This window comes from Equus quagga, chromosome 1 (assembly GCF_021613505.1).
Source record: "Equus quagga isolate Etosha38 chromosome 1, UCLA_HA_Equagga_1.0, whole genome shotgun sequence".
NCBI lineage: Eukaryota > Metazoa > Chordata > Mammalia > Perissodactyla > Equidae > Equus > Equus quagga.
In genome coordinates, this window is record NC_060267.1 from 89,800,867 (window position 1) to 89,819,739 (window position 18,873).

Consider the following 18,873-nt stretch of genomic DNA (forward strand, 5'->3'; position numbering starts at 1 on the left):
CCCTGTGTGGCCACTTGCCAGTTATGGAACCTTGAGCAGGTGACTCTTTCTGCTCTCCTCTTCCCTCACCTGTGAGGACAACATGAGAGTACGTGGTTCCATGCCATGTACAACATGCCTGGCTCCCTGCCAGGCACACAGGAGGCACTGATGGCCATCAACCCCATGCAGGTTTTAACAGTCCACTCCACTCTGCCCGAATTTAGGAAAGTTTTGCTTAGGAATAAAATGTCTCTTATGCAGCTTCATGGACAGGAACAGTGCTCACTCCCATGGGAGCAGCTCAGGCCCTGTGGGAAAAGGGAGGGCTGTGGAGGATGTACTTCCTGCTTCAAAGAACTTTCCTTGCCCTCTGCCCTCCGCCCCAGTGCTTCTGGGAGGGGGCCAACTGCTGTCACCCTTCCTGTACATCAACCCCGGCCAGGAGGCCAGGAGGTGCAAGGTGACGTCTTCTCTTCCCTCTCCCGCCCTCAGCACCAGCCCTGCGAGGTCTGCGCCCAGACAGGAGCCCAGACAACGTGCACACGAAGGATGGTTTATTCGTCACTGGCTAGAGAGCAAGCAGACAGGCAGAGTAAAAAGATCTCTTAAAAAGTGAGTGTGAAGAGGTGCAGGCTTGAGCTGTGGGGTGGGAAGGGAAGGGCAGTGCCGGCGAGATGTTGCTCCAGGGCCCAGCCCTGCCTCCCGGGCCAGGCTCCCCTCTGCTCCAGTTCATCCAGAGGGGACAGCACCCGGTCCCCGAGGCCTGCCACTCACCTGCCTGCCTTCCCCCTTTGCTGCTTTTGGCAACTAAAAGGCAGGTGCTCTCTTGCCAAGGGTGCACCCTGGGCTTCCTCAGGCTGTCGGCGCTGACCCCCACCCGGGCTGAGGCGAGTGCAGCTGCTGCAGCCAGCCCCTCCCTCCTGAGCGGAGCTGGGAGGGCTGGGGTGCTCCGGGGATGCAGGCAGGGCTGGGGGCTCCAGAACCAGGTCAGAAGCAGGGCTGAGGGAGGGGCTGGGGTCATTCAGCCTCTGGGGCCCCCTCCCAGCTGGGTGACCGGGAGCAAGGACAGGATGGGGTTAGTCTCCCCACCCTGAGCAGCTGGGTCACCAACAGACAAGACAAGTGGCAGGGCTGCACTGGTCCTCTCCTGCCCAGGCCAGAATGGGCAGGGGCCTGGGAGGGGGCCTGTTTAGCTGAGCAGTTCCAAGTAGGTGACAGGGACCTTGCCCTTCTTGTTGCCTCTCTCGCCAATGAGCCAGTCAGGGTCCATGCCAGGCAGGCTGTAGACAGTGATCAGCTGAGGAGGAGGGTGGTGGGGGGAGGTCACGCCCTGGCCAGGGCAGAACTGGCCCCAGGACTAGGTGTGGACAGAGCTTCGATTTCCCTGATACACGGCACCTACACACCTCCAGAGGCGGGCGCTCACCTCCTCATCTGCGCTACCAACATGGCAGACTAGAGATTACTTCCTCGGAGCTGGAGCTGCCTCTACGTACCCCCCTGGGCCTAGCTCTACCCTCAGGGCCCCTCAGAGACTTGAAGACACTGGTGTAAGTCTGCAAGCCCAATGCTCCCAGTTCCAGTTCCCTGGCGCTCCTAAGCCAGTCCTCTCCCACCATCCTGTGGCACCCAGGCCCACCTCATCAGCCAGCAGGGCCAGCTCACTGCTGTCAGCCGCCTCGTAGTCATAGAGCACCCGAGCCTTCCGGGTTCCACTGGCAGGTGGGGCCACCTCCTCCAGGCAGAGAGCGGCCTCCCCTGGAGGGCCCAGGCCGGCCACAGAGGGCCCCACAGGCATGGTGGCCGCGGTGGTGGTGGGCGAGGTGCTGCTGAGGGGCGGGGAGGCGGGCTCTGTGGTGCCCACGAAGGTGCCTGGAAATCTGGAGAGGACAGCGGGGGGCACATCTCAGCAGCCAGGAGCCATATCCCCATGGGAGTCCCACGTGCCCCACAAAACTCCAGCTGAGCCCACTGCCACAGAGGCAAGGAGACCCCCAACTACTCACATGGCTCCCTGGGAGCTGGCAGCATGAAGGGCGGAGTCAAAGAAAGGGAAAAGTGAGCTCTCCTCTCCTGCCGCGCCCCCCTCCCCGCCCACACACTTGGAGAAGCCCCTCTCAAAGCTCTCCAAGGCCAGCCACTTCACTGTCATCCTGATGGGGTGCCTGGGCCCAGTCGGCAGCCCTCTGACCCACCCTGTGTGTCATGGGGCTTTCTGAGCTCGGGGAGAAGATTCCTGCCTGGGGCAGGTCAGGCTGCTCATTGAGTCTGGGAGCCAGGGGACCCCAGTGGGCACCTGCCCAGCTGTTTCTGTAAGTCCAGCATGTGGCGGTAGCACTGTGCATAGTAGGTTGTCTGAGACTCGACGAACTCATGGAGGCAGCGAAGGTGGTTCACCTGCGGGGAAGAGGCCCTGCTGACGGGACGTGAGGTGTCTCAGGGCACGAAACCTCCACCTCTGCCCCGGCCTCTGCTAGACCCTCGCCCAGCGTCCCCACGTCTTCTGCCCCAGCTGCTTGCTCCTTGGGGGACGAGAGAGGCACCTGCCCTTTGGGACTTGCTCCATCAGGCTAAATTCCACCCTTCTGGCCCACAGGCTCAAGCAGAGTCCCGCTCTTCCCCGCCTGCTTCCGAGATCCAGGTTCACTCATTGCCTCATTATGGACCAGTCTAGCGGGTATGTGAGGGCAGGCAGAAGACGGTGGATGAGGGAAGGAGGAGGCAGGGGCAGGACTCACGTGAGTGCTACTGATGCCCTCCAGCAGGAGACGGGTCACTTCTGCCTGCCGGTCAAATTCTGTCTGGGCCACTCGGAGCTCCTGCTCAGCCTGGGAAGAGCAAAGTGTGAGAGTGTGTGTGAGTGAGGCTCGCCCCCAGCTGCCCTCCCATCTGCCTTCTCCCAGGCCGGCGGCCCTCCCAGGAGCGGGGTCCTCTGCCCTCACTGCCCCGGGGATGCAGACAAACAGCAGGGCGGCAGCAGTACACTTCCCACCCTGCCTTCAGGCCTGGAGCCCAGACCCCTGGAGGAGCTAGAGCCCCACTTGGACGCCCAGGGCCAGTTCCGCGATGAGCAGTCGCAAAGACAGACCCTTGGGGACTCTGCCATGGGTCACTCTTTTGCCCATCTGACATCACCACCCATCAAGGGGAAATCCAACCAACAATCGCCTCATAAGGGCTTACAGGTGTGCCTCGAGGCACTGAGGAGGGGAAGTGACACCCCCTCCAACGACCAGGGGCATGGGGCAGAGCCCAGAACCAGAACCAGACCTGACCCTGCGGCAGCAGGCGGGCCCGGACTCCACCCCCAAGGCCCGACTCACCTTGTCCACCTCATCATTCCAGAGCTGCGGAGACCACAACAGGACCGCTCAGCAGGGCAGGGAGGGAGGGGGTACCAGTCAGCAGGGGAGGCAACGGGGGGGGTGGCGGAACGCCAGAGCCCCTGCCCTGCCTCAGCTCACCAAGACCCCAACCTCTTCCCACCCATTCCCTTCCCAACTCCCTCCCCCAACCCGACCAGGAGCTGAGGCTGGGGTGAGGCCTGGTATGAGAGGGGACACTGATCATCACAGTCCAGTACAACATGCCACATGCAGGGAGGGGGGACAGCCAGCTGGGAAGTCCTGCTTGGGTTTCTCCTATAGTGTAAGCCCCCAGGCTTTGACTGGGGTCTCAAGGGAGACTGAGCATCCCACACCCAACCCTCACACTTGGCTAAGGCTGGTGGGCTGGGAGGCAGGACTGTGTGGCCCTGGGCCAGTCACTGAACCTTTCTGTCCTTTGGCAGAGAAAGGCAGCCTCGTGCCCGAGTCACACTGGGGTTCAATGGCAAAAGAAATAAACAGGGCGGTCTCCACCCTCCAGGATATTGCTCCTTCCACTCGGCCCAGGAAGGGGGACAGGACGTGTCATCCAGAGTCTAAAGAAGAAAGACCCCCTCCCCCCACCACAACTTAAGAGACCCACTTCTCCTGCCAACTGCAGGAAATGCACCCTGAGACGATAACCTGACACACGGACACAGGCCAGCCCTGCAGACAGAGGTGTCCCGTCACATGCCTCCCAACATGGGAAGCCACCTCCACATGGACAGAGGCAGGGGACCCAGCAATGGGGGCCTGGTGACTAAACTGTGGTTGACACCCCCGAGGGACGACGGCCCAGCCATTGAATGACTGCATGAATACACGCAGCGACATGCTTATGACAGAGGGGAGAAGAGCCAGAGGGTCTGTGCGGGAGGATGTCACCCATGGGGCGCATGGAGGCCAGAGAAAGAGGCAGAAAAAGGCAGAGCAGTGGTTGCGATGGGCATGATGGGATAGATGTGATTTGCCTACTTCCCAAACTAAATAGTAAATACCAAATATCTCAACAAAGCTGTAGGAAAAAGAGATAGCAAGACATTCAAAGTCTTCACGACCCAGCCCTGCCCAGCTCCTGCCCCACGACTGCCCCGGCCCCCACCCTGCCCCGCACATTCAGCTCCAGTCCCTCAGGACACGCCCCACTCTTCAACCTCTGGGCCTTGGCACCAGCTGCTGCTTCCACCTGCCATGCCCCCCACTCTCCCTGCTCATTCTCAAGGCCTCCTGGCGCTCCCACGACACCTTGCAGATGTGCCATGAAGGCAGCTGGATGAACAGCGTTGTCCTCGCCACCTGCCTTTAGGGGTCTGTGAACGTGTGGAAGGCCAGGCCCAGGCTTCCTCTCTCTCCTCAGGGCAGTGCAGGGCCTGGCAGTCGTGATGGTGAGTGGGGCTGGGGAGGAGTGTCTGCTTTCAGAGGGGTCAGGGTTGTGGATGGGGCGGGCAGACTCTCAGGTCCCCTGGGGATGGGACAGCTGCCATCCTAAGTTTACCATGCTGTTCAGCACAGCTGGTCAGTCTCCACCTTCAGCATTTTGTAGGGAGAAGCGAGGCCAGCAACCTGGTCACGGGGCACAGGGGAGAGGCAGGGGACAGAGGTGGGCTGCTGCCTTCCTCCAGCCTCTCGGGACTTGTCCGGCCAGGTGGGCAGAGCCCTGCCTTACCCTCTGGTTCCTCTTTGCTGTGGGAGGGGGTCGGGGGAGAGCCCAGGGGTAGGATGGGGCGGGGGACGCTTACCGCGGAGGCGCTGGCCGAGAGAATGTAATTACGAGGTCTAGTCTCCTGAAAGTCAGGCACCGTCTGGCGGGGAACAGAGTTCATGGGGAGAGGGGGGGTCATGTGGGGCCGGGGCTGAGGCTGGGGCCAGGAGGCTGCCCCAGAGTCTCCCACAGGGAGATGCCAGGAGCCCCGGCCCCAGGGACGGAGGCTACAGACAAATACAATATGGACCCCCTTCTCCCCGTGCCGACCACCTGGAAAGGAGGCAGGCTTAGGGACTTGGAGAGTTGAGACAAAGACCAAGTGGGCAGACACACTGGGGTGCCCGGGAGAGCAGATGCGATGAGGAGACAGCCCGCAGCTGCTGTCACAGCACTTGCCTCTGGGCAAGGCACAGACGGGCCAGCCCCTGGCCCAGGGGTCTCGCTCAGATGCCCCAGTTAGACCCACAGTCCTCCAAACAAAGCCCTCCCGGTGCCCCCCCGCCCAGCTTTCTCCATCCCAGAATCTGCGCACAGCACATCTCTCACTCCTGCAGCAAGGACCAGGCCCCTCCCCCACAATGAGGGTGGACAGATGGATGCATGGATGGACAGAGTGACAGGCTGTCAACATTTGCAAAGAGCTGACTCACAGGCTCCAACGCCCAGTGTCCCCCAGACCAGAGGCCACACATGGTGGAAGCTCTGATGGGGAGACCAGCTGCTTGCAAAACGCCCGAGGACGTGCCCAGGGCCGCCACAGCATTGTGGCCCGAGGCCACGATGGGCGAACCGAAGCAGCACGGCACGCGGGACAGGTATACTCACATCTCCCTCACACTGAGCAAGTTACCCAAAGCAGAACGGGAAGGAACAAAAACAGAGAGTTAGTGAGTCCACAGCGCAGGCGGGAGCAGGCCCCCCAGGCCCTAGCGGGAGGGGACACTGGCTGGACAGGCGAATGGACACATACAGCCCCACCCTCTGGAAGGAGTCCTGATCTGTGTATGTGTGTGAGTTTAGAGGGGTAAGGATGAGGAGCAAACTGCTGGGTTTGAGTTCCCTGGGATGCTGTACCTGGGCTGCCCAGGTCCTAGCTGTGGAGAGGGTGTCCTGGCCTAATCCAAAGGCTTGAGGTTGTCCGGGCCAATCAACTGGAGAAAAGGTTGTGCCATTCCAGTGACTAAGGAAAGGCTCCCCTGGCCAGGCTGATAGAGGAAGAGTTTGTTCTGGCCAAGTTACTCCAGAGAGGTTGTCCAGCCCTGAGTGACAGGGAGACTGTCCTGTCCAGGTGACTTAGAGAGATCATCCCAATAGCCATAGGTCATCCTACCCAATCCCAACAAGACTCCAGTGGCTGAGCCCCTGCCTCCAGTATGGACCCCACACACCTGGATGAGCTGAGATCCTGCCCACGGCTCTTGCCAGAGGCAGTGCAGGCCCAGGCTCCATGGCCCCAGGTGGCCACACTGTGGGAGGGGAATGCAAGGAAGGTTTGGGGCTGGAACTCTCCAGGGCAGCTGGGAGCCTGGGCTGGGCCTTGCCTTCTCGGGCGAGAGCCTGGGAGGCAGTGGTGGCGGTATCCCTCGCGCATGCCCTGGACATAGGGATTCCCTCCCTCCTCAGGGTGTGAGGTGGCCTTTAGGCCCCATACACCCAAGGAGCCTGGCATGCCAAGAGTGTGCTCACCCTCAGGCCCAGCTCTCCCAATCCTGGCCTAGCCCTGGTCAACTTGTCCCATGCTGTGTCCCAGAGGCCCAGCCAGGCTGAACCAGCCTCAGTGGGCTGCGAGTGAAGGGGGGCCAAGGTGGCCCAGGCCCTACACTAGTCTCAGGGGGCTACCTGGAAGGCCCCTCAGACATGCCCCTGAGCAGGCGGGCGGTCCAGCTCCAGGCTTGTCCACACCATCACAGGTGAGCCTGAGCATAGGACGCCCTGGGACCAGCGCTAGAGCAGCAGGTGGCAGAGTTAGTAAGGGGAGCCATGCCCGGGCAGAGCCGGGAACAGAGCCGAGCATCCAGGGAGGGCAGGGCAAGGGCATGCGAGAAACTCCAACTGGCTACCTGTCTGGGGAGGCTGTGGGGTGCCCTGAGCCCAGGTCAGGGCACTGCTGGTTGGCCCACCCCATAAATGTCTGCCCTGGCACCCAGAGCTCTGAGCTGCCAGGGTTCCCTTGGGGGTGGGGACAGAGAGGCGTGACCTGAAGTGGCCAGCCCAGACCAGCGTCCTGCAGCCAGGCCTCTCCAGGCAGGGACAGGGGAGAGGGGTCATGCCAAACACCAGGTCCCTTCACCCCTACCCCCCTGGCTCCAACCAGAGCTGGGAGGAGTGGGAGGCCGGCAGGGACACCTACCGTGGCTTTGGCTTCTGCGGCCTTGGCCTTCTTCAGCCGTGCTTTGCAGGCGTCCAAGTCCAGACGCCGGTTTTGGAGGAGCCGCCTCTCCTTCTGCAAGGTGGGGAACAGAAAGCAGTGAGACAGACCCTGGGCAGCCCTGGGGACCCTCAGCCATGGAAAGACTGGCCCACAGGGCCATTTGGTCAAGACAAGGAAACTGAGGCCCAGACAGGGGAAGTCATCCACTCCAGTCACTTGGTCCACAGAGCCACATCTGGGGAGACCCCAGCAGTGGGAGGTTCCCAGCATGAGAGGAGAACCTATGCTCAGCAGCTCTGAGGACAGGGTTGCCATGGTTACCAGAAAGTGGAGTGGTCCCAGGTCGCTCACCGAGATGGTCTTCCAGTCCCCTTCCAGGAAGTTGCGCAGGGGGGTGAGGAAGTTGATGGAGGCCGTGTGGATAAAATCCCTCTCTGCAGCTCCCAGGCGCTTCTCAGCTTCTGCCACCTTGACCAGGGTCTTCCCTGAGAAGAGAGGTGAAGGGTGAGGAAGAGGGTCAGGCTCTGGCTGCCCTGACCCCCAGCGGGTAGAGGAAAGAGCATGTGCTGCTAGGAAGATGTGCTGAAGAGGCCAGAGCAAAGACAGTCAGTGCAGAATGGCTGCGGTGGAAAACTGTGGAGGCAATCTACATATCCATGCACTGGGGACTGACAAATAATTAGTGGGACATCCCAAAAATGAAACACAACACAGCCATTGAAAAGATTGGGGGGTGGTGGGACTTCTAGAATGACAGAGAAAGGATTAATAAATCCTTTCCCCAAAGAGGACTAATAAAACTGGACAGAATTGTCAGAAACAACCATTTCCAGACTCTGGGAACTGACCAAAAGCAAAGAACAGATTGAGAAGCATTTATTCGAGACCTGCTGGACCTTGGTAAGAACAACGGAGTCTATGGCTCTTTAGTCTGGGGGTGCTCCCATCTCCTCAGGCTCTGGGTGCTGCAGCTCTACCAGGGCGGGGCGAGCCTGAGGCTGGCAGCTCACTGCGGGAAGAGGGTGATCTGATGTGGGCTGGAACACAGAAAAACCCATGGGATGCTTTGAAAACAATAATGATCTCAATAGCAAATAATCCAGAAAGGCCAGTATCACGGCTAACCTGAAGTTGGAATGCTGGCTGGAACAAGCAACAGACCTGCTAGAAATTTAACAGGAGATCTGGGAGATGAGATAGTCATAGTGGGTCTTGATAAACTCCCAGGCATCTCCAGTGGTCTGGAAGGCTATGCACGTGTGGAGCACGCTCAGAAGAGACTGGAGAGAACCCCCACTATCTACTCATTCTTGGCTGAGCGGGAGGCTGTGCATGCTGACAAAGTAAAAGCCGGGCAGACCTGTAAACTTCTTGAACTTTGAATGTGTTCCCCAGCCCACACACAAATTCGTAACTGAAGTCTTAATGGTGCAAGACATTAAGCACAACCTCTGACCAATCGTTGGCTGACCACTGACATATGCTGACCTAGGAGCAACCCCCAGGAAGCTAGGCTTAAAAAGAAAAAGAGTAATTCAAGAGGGAAAAAACAGCAGAGACACCAGTGGCTGCATACTGCCAGGGACACAGACTAAACAATTAGCTCAGGAAGTCTCTAAACAAACAGATGGCAATAATAACCCCCAGGGGGATCAGAATCCAGAGCTGCTATATTACGTAAAATGTCCAGATTTCAACAAAAAATTATGAGACATGCAAAGAAATAAGAAAGTATGGTTGATACACAGGGAAAAGAAGCAATCAACAGACACTGTCTCCAAGGAGGCCCAGATGTTACTGAGCAGACAGACTTCTAAGCACCTACTACAAATATGTTAAAAACAAACAAAAAACAACGAATAGAAACCAAGTTTAAAGATTTAAAGGAAAGTATGATGATGACTCATCAAATAAAGAATATTAATAAAGTTATAAAAATTATAAAAAAGAAATGAAAATTCTAGAGTTGAAAAGTACAATAGTTGATAGGAAAAATTCATTAGAAGGGCTCAACAGTAGATTTGAGTTGGCAGAAGGAAAAATCAGCAGTTTTGAAGATAAATCAATAGAGAGTATCTAATCTGAAGAACAGAAAGAAAAATGAATGAATAATAATGAATATAGCAGGGCCAGCACAGTGGCACAGTGGTTAAGTGTGCACATTCTGCTTCTGTGGCCTGGGGTTCACCAGTTCAGCTCCTGGGTGCAGACATGGCACCACTTGGCAAGCCATGCTGTGGTAGGCGTCCCACATATAAAGTAAAGGACGATGGGCACGATGTTAGCTCAGGGCCAGTCTTCCTCAGCAAAAAGAGGAGGATTGGTGGTGGATGTTAGCTCAGGGCTAGTCTTCCTCAAAAAAAAAAAAAAAAAGAATAGAGCTTCAGAGACCTGTGGGACACCATCAAACAAACCAACATATGAGTAATGGGAGTCCCAGAGGAAGAGGAGAGAAAGGGGCAGAAAAAATATTTGAAAAATAGCCCCAAATGTCCTGAATTTGATGAAAAACATTAATCTATAGGCAAGAAACTAAACAAACTCAAAACAGGATAAAGACAAAGAGATCCACAGCCATGACATCATAGTCAAACTGTTGAAAGACAAAGACAAAAAGTCTCAAAAATAGCAAGAGAAAAGCAACTTCTCACATACAAGCGAGCCACAATAAGATTAACAAACGACTTCTCATCAGAAACAATGGAGGTCAGATAGCAGTGAGATGGTATATTCAAAATGAGGAAAGGAAGATCTCTCATCCAAGAATTTTATATACAGCAAAACTGTCCTCCAAAAGTAAACAGAAAATAAAGACACTCATGGATAAACAAAGACTGAAAGAATTCATTGCTAGCAGCCCTACCATAGGAGAGATACTTCAGGTTCAAAGGAAATTACACCAGATGGTAACTTGAATCCAGATAAAGAAATCAAGAGCTCCAGTAAAGGTATGTATATAGGCAAATCTAAAAGACAATATAAATTTTTTTTTTCTTAACTGATTTAAAAGACAATTGAATAAAACAGTTATTATAAAACTATATTATTGAGCTTATAAGATACAGAGATGCCGGATGTATGACAATAACATCACAGAGGAATGGGGAGGGAATGGAGCTATAATGGAGCAAAGTTTCTATATTTTACTGGAATTAAGTTAGTATTACTTGAATCAGATTGTGAAAAGTTAAAATGCATATTGTAATTCATATTGTAAAACCACTAAAAAAATTTTAAAGTTGAAAGAAAGCAACAAAGAAATTAGAATGTTACACTAGAAAATACAGTATCTATTCAACACAAAAGAAGGCAGTAAGGAGGAACCAACAAAAATGACCTGAGACATACAGCAAACAGTAACAAAATGGCATATGCAAATTCAACCACATCACTAATTACATTAAATGTAAATGGATTAAACACACCAATCAAAAGGCAAATATTGTCAGACTGAATTTTTTTTAAAGATCCAAACATATACTATCTGTAAGAGACACACTTTAGATTTAAAGGCATAAATAGGTTGAGAATAAAAGGATAAAAAAAGCATAGCATGCTAACAGTAACCATAAAAGAACAAGAGTAGCTTTATTACTATCAGATAAAATGGACTTTAAGATAAAAAGAAAAAGTTGCAAGAGACAAAGAGCAGTACTTTACAATGACAAAAAGAGTCAATTCATCAGGAAGATATACAGTTATAACCAGACAGACCTAACAACAGAACCCCAAAATATATGAAGCAAACACCGGCAGAATGAAGACAGAAACAGAAATTCAACAGAAATAATTAGAGACTGCAATCCACTAAAAAATGGAGAGAACAAGACAAAATCTGCAAGGATACAGAAAACTTGAACAACACTATCAACCGATTTGTCCTGACAACACTCTACCTGCAACAACATAATACACGATCTTCTCAAGTGAACGTGGAACCTTCTCCAGGAGAGACCATAAACCAGGCCATAAACAAGTCTTAATACATTTAAAAGAATTAAAATCACACAGAGTATGTTCTCTGACCACAGTGAAATTAAATTAGAAATCAACAACAGAAGGAAAGTTGGAAAATCCACAAATATCTGGAAATTAACCACGCCCCTGCTGGTGGGGATGTAAAAATCAGAGAAGCACTTAGGAACACAGTTTGGTAATTTCTCAAAAAGTTAAACATCAATTTACCATATGGCCCAGCCGATTCCGCTCCTAGGCGGATACCCAGGAGAAGGGCCAGCATACAGCCACACGAAGGTGTGCATACAAACGTCTATCTCATGATGAAGGGATAAAGAAAATGCAGTCTGTCCATACAATGGAATGCTATTCAGCAATAGAAAGGAATGGAATCCTAAAACGTGCCACAACGTGGATGCACCTCAGAGACATTATGCTGGGTCAAAGCAGCCAGATGCAAAGCAATATACTGTAGGATTCCATTTCTAGGAAATACTCAGAAAAGGCAAATTTACAGAGACAAAAGCACACTGGTGGTTGGCTGGGGGTGGGAGTGGGGACTGACTCTCAGTAGACACAAGGGACTTTTTACGGGTGATGGAAATGTTCTTTAAGTTAGGTTGGGGGATGTTTGTACAACTCTGTAAATTGACTAAAATCCATTGAATTACACACTTAAAACAGATGCACCTTATAGTAAAACTTAAAAAATAAAAAATAAAGACTGAGGTGGCTCTATGCGTGTATTGTGAACAGATATCTCTAAGGCAAGCCCAAGTGTAAAAACCAGGTTGCAGAATAGTACACGCAGGATGATCCCGTTAAAAAAGGCCCACAAACCAAACTGGTTAAGAGAGGCTTCCATTTTCTACTTTATTTTGATCTCCACTGACTGAAATTTTTACAAGTAGAATGAAGTCAGGTATTTGTGTAATTAAAAATAACAGGGGGCCAGCCCAGTGGTGCAGCGGTTAAGTGCGCATGCTCTGCTTCGGCGGCCCAGGGTTCGCTGGTTCAGATCCCGGGTGCGGACATGGCACTGCTTGGCACGCCATGCTGTGGTAGGCGTCCCACGTATAAAGTAGAAGAAGATGGGCATGGATGTGAGCTCAGGGCCAGGCTTCCTCAGCAAAAAGAGGAGGATTGGCAGCAGATGTTAGCTCAGGGCTAATCTTTCTCAAAAAAAATAAAAAATAATAAATAAAAATAAAAATAAAGAAAGGAAGGAAGAGAGAAAGGGAGAAAAACTAGAGGGCGAGAGACCTTGACCCCTGACCCCAGCTGTGGGGCCTGGCTCACCGTAGGGAGTGGTGGGCCCCAGCTCACTGGCCGCCTCCGCCATGTACTGAGCCAGCAGCTCCCCATTGGTGACCCTCGAGGGCACCTTCCTGTCCAGTTTCTCATACAGGAACTCCTCCACTCGGGCACCTGTGGGGAAACAGCAGTCAAAGCCACAGGGCTCTTTGGTACAAGCCTAAGGATGAAAGCCACGGTGACAGAAACAGACCCAGACCAGGGCCTGCCCACAGGAGTGCCCAGCCTGTGACTTTCAGAATATTCTCTTGCTGACACCCACTTTGACCCTGTGGAACCCCTCACTCTAGAGAGGAGGAAGTCACGGCTCAGAGACATGAAGTGCCTGCCTGAGGTCACACAGGTGGGGGTGACAGGCCAAAGTCAAAGCCCGCCCACTTCTCCCTCCTTACAGTATGATTTATGGAGCACAACACACAGATGACCAATGCTCTGGCCCCGGCCCCAGAAAGCTCGCAGCCACTCAGCTGCTACACAGCAGACTTATAGGCAGATAAGCATCTTGAGCGCAGGCCACCCCTCTGTTCCCATATGTTCCCCGCAGTTGTGCTTCTCCGTGCTCACGGTGTGACTCTGGGCAAGCCCTCTTCTCTGAGTCTCGCTGCCCTCTCTCAAATGACCCGGCTTGTGTTCTTCCTGCCTCTCCTCCCAAGTGTTTTAGTTTCCAGGCATTTCTTCAACTCCTTTGTGCAAAACTTAGCACTCCCACTGCCCCAGAGGGTACGTCTTGGAGCCCAGCACCGAGTCTGCTGTTTTCTTTAACTCGGACCCCCCACCGCAGCCTTCGGCCCCAAGCGTCTGACCCAAGTCCCGCCTGCCGCCCAGCCCCACCTGCCTGGCCTCCCACCCCTCACCCAGGGCCACCCCGCGTCCACTCACTGGGGTTGGGCTGCAGGAGCACTTCTGTCTGCCTCAGGATTTTCTCTGTCCAGTTCTTGGTGCTGTCCGCCCGGGCCAGAAGGTTTTCAAAGTTGGCATCAAGCTCAGTCTTCTCTGCCTGGCCGAATTTCTCCTCTGTGAACTGTGAAGGGAGGGCTCAGAAGGGAGAAGGGAGGACTCCCCCTGCCCCACCCACCTACCCCTCGCCCCCAGCTGGAACCCAGGCCCCAAGGTCAGGAAATTTGCTCTGTCCCTAATCTTCTCTGCAACCCTGATCGAGTTACAACCTGCTCTAAGCCTCAGTTTGCCTCTCTGTGACCCGGGTTTGGGGAGCATGGCTTCTTTTGGAAATCCAATGAAAACAATAGACTTGCTCCCCACAGAAATGCACATTTATACAAAATCTGGCATACAACTTGGAGGGGTAAGGAACCATAGGGAGCTCACCGCTGAGAGTCCTCTGAGCCTGACCCTGAAGGAAGGTACTTGGTTGCAAGTGCTCAGGGAACCAATGAGGCACAAGGCAAGGTCTGGGGTTATCAGGAGGCCCCATGGGGGGCTGGGAGCCACTGGGGATGGGGTGCCAGGGGTGTGAGTGGGAGGAAACAGGTTCCAGAATCAGAGAGCCCTGATTCAAGTCTCAGTTCTGCTACTGATGAGCTGTGTGACTTTGGGCAAGTGGCTTTGCCTCTCTGAGCTTCAGCTTCCTGAGCTGAAAAATTGGAATAATAAGTAATAGCACCTCCCTTGTAGGTTGTGAGGATAAAAGAAGAAAGATGTGGGCAAGACATGAAGGCCGGGGTCTGGCAGAGAGTCAGTGTTCAACGTAAGATGCTGCTGCTGCTGTTAAGAGCTGATGGGGAGAGAGATGGCTGGGAAGGAAGGGGAGTGTGTGTGTGGCGGAGGGAGGACAGCCACATGGCTGGCCTCTGGTGCCTGGTGTGATGGGCGGGGAACACCGCCAGCCCATCAGAACCAACTCTGGACACACCAGGGCCCAGAAAGCTCGGCAGCCCCACCCCAAGGTGAGGCAGGGACCAGGATGTTACATAGGTCCCCCATCAGAGCTGGAAGAAGCCATGTGGGCCACCTAGGAACAACCAGAAGCTGGCCCAAGTCCTGGCCCCTCGGGTCTGGAAGGCCTTCTCCAGCCAGGGGAAGGAGTCTGCTCAAGGTCACAGCCAAACAGCAAAAAGGAGAAGGACCCGCAGGAGGAAGCTGGTAACAACAACAGATACTGCCGGGCGCACCTGTGGCCCAAGCCTGTGCTCAGTGCTTTCCCCCAAGGACCCACTGACTCCTCCAACAGCCTGCCAGGGCGGGGCGAGGTGGGTTTCCCATTTCACAGACGCCACTGAGGCCAAGCAAGGGGCAGACTGTGCTGGAGTCAGGGTCATCATGGGCTGGGGGTCTGGAGGCCCTTCTGAGACTACTTGGCAGTGATGAATCATCTAGAGGCTGGGGACAGGAGCAGAGGCAGCCGACAGGCTGCTGGTCAGGCCGCTCCTGCTTGGCGGCCATCAATTATGCAACAGGGCTTGGGTTTCTCCCTGGAGGGCGGGGCGGATGGGGGGCGGGTAGGGTTATAGCCTCAGCTCCCGACCTGGGTACCAGCCGCTCCGGGTCTCCTGGGAGCTCTCCTTACTCCTGCTGCCCTGCTGCCACTGCCTCCTCTTACTCCTCATACTCCCCAAACTGGAGCCTCCCAGAGCCAGGCCCTGAACAGGCTCACCTCACCAGCCCTTTGAGGGGGTGGCATTAACCCCATTTTCCAGATGAAGAAATCAAGGCTCAGAGGGGCAAAGTCACCTCTCTAGTCCTCAGTTTTCCCCCCTGAAGAATGCGGATAGCAGGACCCAGCTCACGGAATATTTGGAAGGTGCTTAACTCCATGGCCAGCACACAGCACAGGCCTGATAAACGTTAGCTAGTGCTAGCATCACCGATAAAAGGCCTCTCTCATAACCCTCCTCAGCTCTCAGGAGCTACCTAGAGACCTCTTTACCCCGACAGCACCAGTGCATGTCACGCTAAACGTGCACCCCAGCCTCTCCCGTCCTTATCAAGGCTAATGGCAGCGCTCCCCACGGAGCCACCTGACCACCCGTCCCTCACACACCACATCCACCCAGGTTCAACATCCTACCCGGCCTCCCTGACCTCTGGGGCATCCATCCCACGTCCACTGCTGCCTGCCTGGCTCGGATGATGACGATGCTGCCACCTCCCTGGCTTTATTTTCATCATTTCTAACACTACCATTACTGTTACTGCAATTACTACAAATGGTTAGTACTCTCACTTCTATGCCCACTCCTACCCCCACTGGCATCTTACCCACATATGCCTTGGTTTTCCGGCCTCGGTGCCCGTAGCTGGGCAGTTTCCCACCACCTGGACCAACTTCACAAACCCCTCCTGACTTTCAGGGTACAGTTCGGGGATGGAGAAGCCATCCCAGAATCACTCGTGCAAAAGGGATCCTGCCCTCCAGATTCTTATCCCAAGGCCAAGGGCTGGTTCCCGACCAGATGGGGGTGGGGTGAGGCTCTTAAAGGTATGCCGGTTCTCGGAGGGGCTGGCGCTTCCCCAGCATGTCCTGGGACCTGGCAAGGTGGCACCTATGCAGAGGCGCTGCCCACGCATTGATAATAACCACCCCCCCCCAATCCTTCCTGGCTGATTTCTATCCCCTGGACAGGCTGGCCTCAGGAGGGTCCCCTGAGTGTCCTCTCCTGCCCAGGTCACATTTCAGGCCCCTGTCTCCTCTGGCCTGCCACCCTGCCCCATCCCTGCCAAGGGGAAGGGCCCAGTGCTTCAGAAGCTGATGCCCGCAGAGTCCCAGGCTGCTCCCTGCAAGATGGCAGCAGCAGGGGGTGGGCGTGCAAAGCCAGAGAAAGCCTCTATTTATAAAGCTCCCGGCTCCCTCCTCCACACTGGAGGCTGGGGCCTGGGCACTGGCTCCCACTCCAGTATGGGCCACCCACTGGGCCTGCCCCCGTCAGGCCAGGCGAAGAGAGGCCACAGGCCCCAAACCTCCCCACGCCAAGAGGCTCTGCAGGCCCTGGCCAGGTCAGGTGCCAGGGCCCCACAGTAGCAGGAAACCGGCAGATCAGGTTCTTCCCAGATGTGGGAGATAGAGCGGTTGCCATACCAACACCTTCCAGATTCCCCACCTTCCAGATGGACTGGGGCTGGCCATGGGCTCTGGGGTCCTGGCATCTCCACTAGGGCTGGGGTCACCTGTGGGGCTTGGAACATCAAGCAGCAAATCCTCACTGGGGCGCTAATCCCCAAAGAGACACTGCACTTTCTAGTAAACATGGCCATATGGGCTTCCAAGAGGCTGTCTGCGGCCGAGCTCCTCTAGAGAGTCAACAACAACGCAAGGCGCAAACAGCAGGGCCTGTCCCCAGAGCACTGCGACGGCCAAGCCCCGAGTCTGCAGCCACCCTTGGTTACACCTGACTGGCAGAAGGGGACAGGAACGCTCCAAGAGAAGTGACTTGCCCAAGGTCACATGCTGCACAGGTGCAATATTAACCACATTAACACCAATCTGGGAGCCTGCCTTTAGTGAGGACGTTCACGCAGAGCGCCACGGAACCCTCACATCCATCCTGGGAGGGGGGACTGCTAATCCCATTTTTCAGATTGAAAAATTGAGGCCCAGACCGGAGGTCCCCAAGGTCACAGAGGGAGCATCCACGCCCATAGCTGACTCTAGGTCTTCACCATTACATTAAGCTGCCTCAGTTTCTCTCCTTGCCCCTAAATGGATAGGATTTGCTCCAATCCCAGCATCATAGGCCTGGACAGCTTCCCGAGGAGGACACCCAGCCAGACCCCAGCCCTCTCTCCGCCCCCAAGAAATAAGAGGAAACAGGCCTCCCACCGAGCAGAAAGGAGATAACCCCGTCCCTCCAGGCTTCCTGCCTGACTATCCAAGCGTGTAAAAGGGACCGAGGCAAGCGTAGTACCACCTTGGACAGCCCAATGCACAGGTGCGGAGACTGAGGCTCAAAGGAGGGGTCGGGGCGATGCATGAGTCCTTGGGCCTGGGACTCAGGCATCCAACCGCCTGTCCGGGAGTCAAGAGTCACTGCTGGGCAAGGACAGGGAGGCAGGAGCCGCCTGGTGCCCTCGCTCCTCCCCAGTGGAGACCCACCGGGGCCTGCGGCAGGCGCCAGGGCAGCGGGGGAACCCAGCCGGTGGAAAGGGTGGACACTGACACGTCCCCACAGGGAACAGGGCCGAGGCCGGCTCAGCCCCCCGCGGCGTGCCACGGTGAGGGTGCGGCCAGGGGGGCCGGCCGCCCCGGGCTCGCTCTCTCTTCTGGGCAGCGCAGGAGGAGGGATGTCGGGGGCTAGGGTGTCCCCGCAGCGGGGAAGGAGGTGCGGCCTCGAGGGGCTTCTCCTGCGCCCCCGGACTCTGCTGCAAGGCGCTCCCGGCCCGCCCCACATCCGGGCCCCGGGAGCCGGCGCGCGCGGCCCAGGGCGCCCGGCCTCACCTGCACAGCCCGGGTGAAGAAGATGCCCGCGTCCGACGCCAGCTTCTTCATGTTGAAGTCCATGGCGCGCCCACGGCCGGCCGCGCCCGGCCCCAGCGCAGCCTGGCAGACCCCGCCCGCCGCCGCCGCCGCCGGCCCGTACCCCGCCCACCTGCTGCCAGGCCGCCCGCCCGCAGCCGCCACCGCCGCCGCCGAGACGGCCGAACGCGCAGGGCGGGGCCTCCGGAGGGGGCGGGGCCTCTGGCGGGGCGGGGCCTCGGGGCGGCCCGGCTCCCTGCTGCCCCCTGCGTCCGCCGCCCGGCCGGCCTCCTCCGTTCCTCACGCCGTGGCGCCTTGTTCGTGTGTGTCTCTTCGTCCCTAGGACTAGGCCCTCTGTCTCCGTATTTCTCGGCCTCTTTTGCCCCGGGTCTCGCTGTGCCGCCCACCACCACCGCCTTGACCTCTTCAGCCCCGTCTCTTCTTCTGCCCCTGAACATGGTGACACTAAGGACAACTGAGCCGGGGGACAAATCTTCTACGGCTGGGGAACGGCTGTTTGTCCGCTGGAAGCCCTCTGGTTCCCCAAATTTGGGGGAAGGTGTGCCGAGGGGTAACTGAGAGGGAGGAGAGGTTCTGCCCAGGTGGCGGATCGGGCTGCCCTCGGGGCATGGACGTGGCTGACCTTGAACCTGGCTCCTCACCGCCCCGGACAGGCAAGGGGATGGCTTGCACGTACATCCCTCCTCCCGTGGGACTTGGAAAGGGGCTTACAACCTGTCTCCACCTCTCCCTGCTCTTGACCTCTAGG

The 18,873-nt window shown here is 55.9% G+C and overlaps 1 protein-coding gene across 2 annotated transcripts; it reads right to left on the minus strand.

Moving 5' to 3' along the window:
* Positions 1-519: 519 nt before the first annotated feature.
* Positions 520-18,281, minus strand: SH3GLB2 (SH3 domain containing GRB2 like, endophilin B2). Of its 2 annotated transcripts, XM_046664366.1 has the most exons (11): positions 18,087-18,281; positions 13,577-13,718; positions 12,683-12,811; positions 7,778-7,911; positions 7,406-7,498; positions 5,090-5,152; positions 3,306-3,329; positions 2,721-2,810; positions 2,279-2,379; positions 1,622-1,862; positions 520-1,279 (listed from the first exon to the last, which is right to left on the minus strand). In XM_046664366.1, the coding sequence occupies exons 1-11, from the start codon at positions 18,147-18,149 to the stop codon at positions 1,172-1,174; spliced, it is 1,188 nt and encodes a 395-aa protein (XP_046520322.1). In that variant the 5' UTR covers positions 18,150-18,281; the 3' UTR covers positions 520-1,171. The 2 variants fall into 2 exon arrangements, with proteins under 2 accessions (XP_046520322.1, XP_046520332.1); XM_046664376.1 differs by lacking the exon at positions 5,090-5,152.
* Positions 18,282-18,873: the final 592 nt, after the last annotated feature.